The sequence below is a fragment of the Gossypium raimondii genome, chromosome 7 (genome assembly GCF_025698545.1).
Source record: "Gossypium raimondii isolate GPD5lz chromosome 7, ASM2569854v1, whole genome shotgun sequence".
NCBI lineage: Eukaryota > Viridiplantae > Streptophyta > Magnoliopsida > Malvales > Malvaceae > Gossypium > Gossypium raimondii.
In genome coordinates, this window is record NC_068571.1 from 16,925,240 (window position 1) to 16,935,210 (window position 9,971).

Consider the following 9,971-nt stretch of genomic DNA (forward strand, 5'->3'; position numbering starts at 1 on the left):
TATGTTGTAGATTCTAGATTAATCTGATGCTCCTCCTGCTTTTAATTTTCTTTATTGGAATAGTCTTTAAGATATAAGTTACGTAGCATAGCAGTTTCATGAAAAACAACATCTCTGCTAATCACAACTTTTCTATTTTCAGGACATCATAACTTATACTCTTTTACACCAGCTTTACAACCAAGAAAAACACATTTAATGGATCTTGGTTCCAATTTTTCATTATCAACATGAGAATACACAAGACACCCGAAGATCTTTAAATCAGAATAGTTAGCAGGATTACCAGACCATACCTCTTGTGGAGTCTTTTTCTCAATGGCAACGAATGGAGATCAGTTGATCAAAAAAACATGCAATAAAGGCTGCTTTGGCCCAAAATGACTTTGGTAAGTTGTCATTTGACAACATACATCGAACCTTCTCCATGATCATTCTGTTCATTCGTTCTGCAACTCCACTTTGCTGTAGCATATGATGAACTGTCCAGTGTCTCACGATCCCTTCTAACTTACAAACTTTATTAAACTCATCAAAACAAAACTCTAAGCCATTGTTTGTGCGGAGGTATTTTATTTATTTTCCCGTCTATTTTTCAATCATAGTTTTCCAAGACTTAAATGCAAAAATCACATTGTTTTTCTACTTCAAGAAGAAATTCTAAACTTTTTTGAAAAAATCATCAATAAAAGTAAGCATATAATTAGCTCCACCTCTCGAATGCACTCTGGATGGCCCCCACAAATTAGAATAAATACACTACAATGTTCCCTCCGTATTATGGATTCCTCTAGTGAATCAAACTCTTTTTTGCTTCCTAAAAAAACAGTGCTTACAGAACTTTAGTTTGCAAATTCCTTGCCCGTCAAGAAGTCCTCTTTTGCACAATTCTGCCATGCCATTCTCACTCATATGCCCTAGGTGCATATGCCAAAGTTTAGTAATATCATCATCTGACAAGAAAGAGGAAGTGACAGTTGCATCACCAATAACAATAGAACCCTACAAAACATATAACTTGGCAATCTTTCTCTGCCCTTTCATCACAACGAGAAAACCTTTGGAAATCTTCAAAACCCCACTTTCAGCTGTGTATCTGTACCCTTTTGAATTAAGAGTACTCAACGAATTTAAATTTCTCTTCAATTTTGGAACATGTCGCACGTCACTAAGTGTTCTGACAACTCCATCAAACATCTTAACTTTAATTGTTCCAACACCTGCAATTTTACATGAAGCATTATTTCCCATCAAAACAACACCTTCAGACACTGTTTCGTAAGTTGTAAACAAATCCCGATTGGGACTCATGTGGAAGGTGCAGCTCGAATCAAGGATCCACTCCTAACTCACTTTAGAATTGTTGACAAAAGCGACTAGAAGTTCACCATCGTTGTAGTCTTCTACAACATTAGCTTCACCAGAATTTTCTGGTTGTTTTCCCTTTTGATTCGCAGCCTCCCTTTTGATCTTGTTCTGTAACTTATAGCACTCAGATTTAATGTGCCCTTTCTTCTTGTAGAAGTTACAAGTTTTACCTCTGTTTGAAGACTTCGATCTACCCTTAGATTTACCGCGAGGATTCCCTTCCTGTGTCCTTCCATGATCATCATCAGCATTTCGATCTTGTCCCACAAATAATGAGACCCTCTCCCTTAAAGTCGAGTTTAACCACAAGATGCTTCATCTTATCATACGAGGTCAAAGAATCATAAACCTCATCAATTGTGAGAGACTCGCGGCTATATAAAATCGTGTCTCTAAAGGTTGAATAAGACGAGGGCAATGAACAAAGTAGAATCAACCCTAGATCTTTCTTATCATACTGAATCTCCATGGCCTCCAAGTTTGAGAGAATTTCTTTAAACACTGTTAAGTGTTCGTGCACAAACGCACCTTCCTCCAAACGATGAGCATAAAGACGCTGCTTCATATGCAACTTGCTAGTTAGAGTTTTCGACATACATATTTATTCCAGCATATTCCATAATGCAACAGCGGTATTCCTTTCATTACATCCTGCAAAATTTCGTTAGACAAATGCAGATGTAATTGTGTTAACGCCTTTCAATCCTTATGATTCTTCTCTTCATCTGTTAATGTCGAAGGCATCTTATCTATCCCTAGCAGGGCATCCTCCAGATCCATCTGCGCAAGAACTGCTTGCATCTTAATCTGCCACAACAAAAATTTGGTATTGCGATCCAAAAGCAAAATTTCTGTAACATCCCGATTTAGGGCCTAGTCAGAACAATGGTTTCGGGACCACAAATCTGATGAGGAAATTTTTATTTTTACTATATTTTTATGGCCTACAATTTCACGGAAAGATTTCGTGAAAATTTCGTTCAAAAATTTTGACGTTTGGGCACTCAATTCAAAAGGACTAAATTGTAAAAAGTGAAAAAGTTGAGTTTTATATGTTAAAGGTATTTAATTGTTATGGAACTATAAATTAGGGATCTTTATATGGTAATTAGATCATTAGTTAGTGATGGACAAAAATGGACATGAGATAAGTGAAATAGGATTTTTTTTAAGTAAGGGCATTTTAGTCATTTAGTAAATAAATAGAATTAAAAGGGAAAAAGATGTAAAAATTGTGTTCATCATCCTTGCTTGCTGCCAAAACTTGAAGGAAGCCATAGCTAGGATTTCTTCACTTTCTCAAGCCCATAATTAAGAAGAACGAAATCCAGAGTTAGACCGAGGAAAGAAAAAATTTGAAGACTAAGTTGATATATTTGGCCATATTTTGTACGGAGGTAAGTTTACGGTAAATAAAAATAATATTTTAATAATTATTATTAATGGTGTTATTTTCCAGCAATTATATATTTATTTCATGAATTTATTTAATGTTGGCTTAAGTATGAGATGACAGAGAATCAGCATTAAAAAGTCCCGTTGAAACATAAGGAATGTATCGGATACAAATGTCATGACATTTGGGTAAAGAGGTCCCATGTAAGACCATGTATGGGACATGGCATTGGCACCGAGATAAGAGGTCCCATGTAAGACCATGTCTGGGACATGGCGTTGGTACTGAGATAAGAGGTCCCATGTAAGACCATGTCTGGGACATGGCATTGGCACTGAGATGAGAGGTCCCCCATAAGACCATGTTTGGGACATGGCATGGGCACCGATATGAGAACTCCCATGTAAGACCATATCTGAGATATGGCATTGGCAGTACAGGAAACATCCCATGTAAGACTATGTCTGGGACATAGCTTCGGCATGTTATATTCAGACAAGAGACCTGAGTATCCTTAGTATTCCAAGTGATTCAACGAGCTAGAAAATGAATTAAGTTACATGAAAGTTCAAGCAAAAGCATGATAACTAGATTCAGGTGAGTTATAAAGGATTGAAAATATCTCAGTTATCAGTTGAGAAAAAGAATTTCAGTAAGTGAATAGTAAGTAATAATCGTGAGTTATTTAAGCAAGCAAGCAAGTAAGTAAACAAGTAAGTGAGTAAGTAAAGAAGAAAGTAAAGATCCTAGTGCTTGATGAAAATTTATGAGTATGATGGTTTATGATAAATGTTGTTATTTATTTACTTGTAAACTTACTAAGCTTTATGCTTACTTCTTTTATTTCTTTTTCTTTCATATAGTATTACCAAGCATAGTCGGGATCTTGAAGACGTCGGAGAGCATTCACACTATCAACCACCACAACTCGGTATTTTAAGACGATAAATGTTTCGAGCTATGGCATGTATAGGGACTTAGTCATTTCGATTGTATATTCTTAAATTATGACCAAAAGATGATATGTAAATATTTGATGATGAATAGTTATTAAAATGGCTAAGTATGAAGGTGTTTGTTGTTATAAAAGTCTAGGTGATAAATTATGCATAGAAATCATGAAAAAGTAAAAATTGGCAGTGAATCAGTTTTGAGACAGCAGTAGTGACGTGAATTTGAAAAATCACCAAGGATAGTAGAAAATTAATTAGAGGGTAGATGAGATATAGAATTAAATCTTATTGAGTCTATTTTCATAGAAAAATAACAATGTAGACAAAGGAATTATGTATTCTGAGATATTTGCATTTTAGTTAGACAAGGGCAAAGTGGTTTTCGGAATCCCCTGTTCTGACTTTGGAAAATCATTAAAATTTGTACAAAAATATTTATGAGTTTTAATTTATATGTATAGATTCCTTATTGAATATATTTTCTTTAGAAACAAGTTAGAACACCATATGAAGTCTGTACAATGAGATAATTAAATTTTAGTGACGAGAGGTCAGGACAATTGATCAGTGAAACAGGGGAGACTTTAAATAATAAACTGTACTAATTGGCTGAAACGAAAATTCTGAAAATTTTATAATAAAAAGATATATGAGTCTAGTTTCAGGGAAAATTTACGGATCTAAATTTCGAGTTTTTCAGCTTGAGTTATAATTAATTTAGTGACTGCTGCGCAGGTGGATAGTTTTATTGTGAATAGTGGAATAAATTATTTTATTTGTTTAAGTAATCGGAAAATTTTTAATGTTCCCGGTTGGGACCCGAACCATTTCCGTTGCATGTTTTAGGGTCTCGAGAGTTCTTTTAGGGACATATTGATTGAATGTGAGTGAATTAATTTTAAAAGCAACTTTTTTATGCTCCGAACTTGTAAGTTAAGTCAGGTAACGCCTCGTGCTCGACTCTGGCAACAGTCTCGGGTAGGGGGTGTTACAATTTCATACTTCAAAGAGACCATTACCGTGATCAAGATGAACAACCCGGAAGCTCGGATACCAATTTGTAAAAATAGAACGCCGGTAATGACAATATATCGCAAAGAATAGAGAAATAAAAATAAAGAACACAGATTTTTAAGTGGAAACCCTTTCGGGAAAAAGCCACGAGTAGAGAAAAAGAAAATTCACTATGTCGAATTCGAATAATTGTAAAAGGAGTTTCAACTACATTTATTTATAGGTTGAAAAAACCTAATTCTAATCAAAGTCAAATATATTATGTTAATAAATGCTAAATATATTATACTCATAAATACTAAATCTTCTAGAAAGAATATATATTTTATTTAATTTGACTTGCAAGCAATCTTTTAGAATTTGGGTCACACAACTCTAACAAAAACAATCATATCTTGAGCTCTAAAATGCAAAATAAGGTGATTCAAAATACATTTAAAAACTAAGAAATAGTTATTCGATTAGTATTAAAATATCTCAATCCAAAAATGTCTAAATCATATTCAATAATACGTCACAAGTTGACTGATCTTTCAAACCTGGTAAACTTCTATGCAGTCGGATTAATTTGTAAGGAAAAAGAAACATTTTGGTAGAAATTAAAAAAAAAAAAATCTCTTATCATGTGTAGCCTGTGACTCACCATAAACCTCAATAATATCTCAAGTTTTACAGTTACAATCTTATGAACACCTTACAGTTACAAATTCTGGCCAATATTATACCCTCGTAATTTATTTTCGCTTATTTGTAATATGTTATTTTAGATACTAGACATCAAACTTAGATAAATCATTTTGATTGGTTTAGATTAGCTCGTATGACAATAAAATGATAGTATTTTTAGAATATTTTTATTTTCTGTTAAAAGAAGTAAATTTTAATAGAATAAGTTGCCAGAGGTGGCTCTTATTCCTACTAAAAAAATTGCATGAGAACTTGAAAAAAGTAGAAATATGATTTTCTAGAAGTTTCCTTTTAAATTATCTATATAACCCAACAAACTTATTAGTTGTATGAGTTTGGACAAAAAAAAAAACCCGTCGGGCCTCAAGTAAAATTGTTTTGACCCAAGCCCAACCCAACCCGGCCCAAATCATTATTAAATATATTTTTTTATTTTTAATCAAATATATATATTTTTTATTTTTAATCAAATATGTATATTTTATATATATTTAATATGGGCTAGGCCAAATCAAGCTCGGGCTTAATTTTTTTTCGAGCAAGACATGGACAAATTTTTAGGCCCATATTTCAAGCCGGGCCAAGACCTAGCAAATAGGCCTAAAATTTTGTCTAGGCCCAACTCAAACCCGACCCAACCTATTGTCACCTCTAGTACATGATAAAATTGATATTTGATTAGTTTTTGGATCCAATCTATAGGAACCTATTTGCGGGCTCAAGCAAACAATATTTACTCAACTCGAAACAAATCAGCGGGATGATTTTAAAGACTTTGTTCACTTTTACAATCCAAAACCAACAGTGATATGTACGTTTCATTCCAAGTTTTTTCCAATATTTTTAGGATTATATCTTATAATCATGTACCAAGTACAAGTGAAACACATCAAACATTAATATTTTAAGAGAAATGAATATTATAGTAGATCCAACATACCAAATCAGGATTCTTGAAATTACCAAATGGAAATCATAAAATCAACCCTGAAAAACTAGTGACCAGACACTTGGTAATGAGCAAACAAATATCATTCAAGAAAACCAACAAAGCAAGTATTTGAAGCTGTGTGTTGGCACTTAAGGTCTAGGGTTCAAACCCTGGCAAAAACATTTACTGTAACCCAAAAAAAAAAAACATTCAGTAGGAAAAAGAAAAGAAAAAATGTTGTCAAAATCTTTAACATGGGATGGGAGATACTATGATAGAATAATAGTAACAGTAACAAAGCAGCTTCTCATTTATGCATGGAAGCCTATGTCTCAAACAAGTGCAAGTAAAATATATAACAATTATAACCCTAGGCGAATCAATTCTACCAAGCAAACCAAGCTGCTTAAACATTTACATTTGCTCTTAAGACTTGAAAACATGACCATGGCATTGCAAAAATGAGCACCCTAATCGAACGAAAAAGGAACAGAATGAAGAAAATTTGAAAGAAAAATAGACCAAGAATCATACACTAGCTTTTTCCAGTCCTGTGCCTCTTATAAGCCTGATCAGACTCCTCTGTGTAGCTGCGAACTCCAGTTTGTGCCATCTCTTGATTGCTTGTATATTGGATATCTTTCTCCTAGATGACAGGTGGAAAAGAAAAAGACAGGTTAGATCAATGAAGCAAATAATTTTATGACTCATGTCTAAGCCTCTGCTAAAATGGGAGGGGAATAACTGAAGACAGAGAAGCAGAAAAACAACTTAGTTAATACTTAATCCGACCAAATGTTTCTTAAGAGCTGAAAAGGATTATAACTAAACCTTAGAACTGGATGGCGTAGAAGTCATTCCAGCAGCTACTCGTTTACCAACATCAATTTTCACAGAGATGCTCGCCTGTGATATATCCACTCCTGAAGACTGTAGCACCTGGGTCAAAGAATTCCGTATCCTGTTGAAAACAATAACCGATCTCTTTAATAGCATGCATAAAAACCTAACTTCCAAGGGCATGCCATAAATGCCATCATTAAACGGATAACAAATTGTATATCATGTCAGAAAAATCCAAGGAATTACAAGTCAACTTTATTGATAAAGATTTCTGAAGACAATAAACAAAGATTAGTCATCATAATTTACATGAACAGAATGTATTCTAAGGAAACCCTGCATTCTATATGATTTGCCATCCTGCATATTCATCAATAGCTATAATGGCCAGATGAGATGCCTATCTTCAATTGCATACGTAAAGACTTTAGAATAGAAAGAAAAGCAATTCACATTGTTAAGTGAAAGAAAAGCAATTCACATTGTTAAGTATGAGAAATTCCAACAACAAGAGCAATAAAAGAAAAGAAATACATAGAAGTTGCTCACCCTTGAGAGTAAGCACTTGACAGGTCTACTGATTCATCTCTGATAGTCAAGTCCTCCCGTGCAATTGCTGAATTGTTCACAACAGCACTCTCAGACAGACAGTCTCTGCTTTGCCATGACTGAAATTGGGGTTGATGTACCATGTTCTCAGAATCAGAAGCAGACTCATGAAAAGTAATGCTACCTCTTCCATGAGTAGCAATTGTGTTCGATTGAGTCTGCATGCTAACCGTGGAAGTAGCAGACACAGGGGGATGATCCGGTGTTTTAAAAACTGCAGCATCACCCAAGTCAGAATCAATTGAGTTCTGTGCATTTGCAACCATTGACGGAATGACACCATCATTCTCACAATTAGATCCATTATTCATAATTTGAGAATGGTCAATAAAACTCTCTGCAAGCCCACGATGATTTCTCTGTTAAAAAAAATGAGAAACAAAGATGAGTCGACTTCTTGAACAGTAGAAAGTAATGTGAAAAACATTATCATTTATAGAAGTTGTAACTCATGAACATAAAAAAGTTAAAAGCAAAGAGAAATATCATCCATCCAATCGCCACATATTTCCTAGCATTCATCTGTTTTCCACTGAAAACAATTATCTCCAAAAACATTCAATAACATGAACTTCGACACTCATGCTTTAGCATTTTAAATCTTCAATAATGAAGCCTCACAAACATTAGTGTCAAACAATGACATATCATGGTAAAAGCAGAAAATGTTCCCACAAAAAAACTACATTGGCACGAGCATACAAGGGCCCAAATATGAAGCATAAATAAGATTACCCATGGAATCAGTTTTGTTGCCTCCTGGCTCCACCCTTGGTACGATCCCTCATATATTTGCAACTTTTCCTGTAAAAACTGAATGTACTCTATGACCTACACATAAAGTAGGTCATATTCAAGATCCATGGAGGAATTGTAAGTTGTTACATTTATGCATGTATATACATAACTAATGTAAGCCTATAGCATATTAAAGAAAAAACGTCATTGAGTGGTGACCTCTAATAGAAAAGAAGCTTTGTCCCTCTTTTGATCATTTTGAGGTATAATATCTCTCAGAGTCTGGAACCTGACAACATAAAAATAATCAAAGAATGTTTCAAATATATTCAAAGAACCCAAACTGATTATTGCCAAGATATATCATCAAAATTGAATTCAAAGAAGCTTTCAGAATCCATTTTCAGATAGACCAAGCTGCCTCTGAAGAAATGGTTAGTTGTGCAATCTTTAGTTAAAAATACAATCACTAAAACGCTTCATATATGTAAAGCAATCTAACATAAACCAGTGGCATATGCGCAAGCCATATGAGACAATACCACTCAACACAATTGTTTGATATTTCGTGCCAATAACAATATTATTACAATCAAAGCCCTCTTATTTAAATACTTGTAAAATTTTCTCGGATTCATAAGCCTCAATGAAAAAGAAATAAACAAGAATTATTAGGTTTTTTAGTTTTTTTTTTTTAAATAGAAAACATTAAAGTTTATACCTTTCATTAATCTTGCTTCTTCTACGCTGCTCAGTCTCAGAATGCTTAGACCGATTACTGTTCGCCTTTTGTTCACTTCCTTTCCCTTCTACTTTCACTGTTTCCCCTATAAAGAACATTTTTAATTAAAACAAAAATAACAATAATTACTCCAATTCTTAAAAAAGAAAACACGTTTATCTTCGTAACCATCATCGTCTTCCTCTTCTTGATGAAGCTGCGCCGATGCCACAGATTTCACCATTTCTGTTGCTTTCTTTAATATTTTTTTCTTTTTTATAGAAAACCTCTATAAAAATTATCGGAAAGGAAAAAAGGAAGTCGGGGCAGATGGCAGGAAATGGAGCTCCGAAAGGGTAGTTCGAACGAGTCTGGCGGGTCAGTTTTTGCAGTGACGGAGAATTTTTGCCCTAAGAAAGAGAAGGAAAAAGAGAATATTTTAAAATTTTTGGATCAATTGCTCGCTTATTTGATATATTTTTATTTAAAATTATTGGTTCCATTTCTATTATATTTAAAATTTAAGCAAATTTCCATTCAAAAATTTTAAACAAATTAATTACTTCAAAAATAATTAACAAATTAAATAAGCAAAATATTTTCTACGTAAACTTATCACTTTTTACTAATTCGGTATTTGAGTTTTTATTTAATTTAATATCATGATTTAATATTTTTAATTTGATACTTAATCTTTTTTATCTAATTTGA

General features: G+C 33.5%; 1 protein-coding gene across 2 annotated transcripts; it reads right to left on the reverse strand.

Moving 5' to 3' along the window:
• Positions 1-6,584: 6,584 nt before the first annotated feature.
• Positions 6,585-9,719, reverse strand: LOC105800414 (transcription factor BIM3). 2 transcript variants are annotated; one of them, XM_052634060.1, is made up of 7 exons: positions 9,450-9,719; positions 9,261-9,357; positions 8,759-8,828; positions 8,537-8,632; positions 7,742-8,160; positions 7,181-7,310; positions 6,585-6,995 (listed from the first exon to the last, which is right to left on the reverse strand). In XM_052634060.1, exons 1-7 carry the CDS (start codon positions 9,502-9,504, stop codon positions 6,885-6,887), a joined length of 978 nt encoding a protein of 325 aa, XP_052490020.1. In that variant the 5' UTR covers positions 9,505-9,719; the 3' UTR covers positions 6,585-6,884. The 2 variants fall into 2 exon arrangements, with proteins under 2 accessions (XP_052490020.1, XP_012486994.1); XM_012631540.2 differs by having other exon boundaries at positions 9,261-9,366; positions 9,450-9,718.
• Positions 9,720-9,971: the final 252 nt, after the last annotated feature.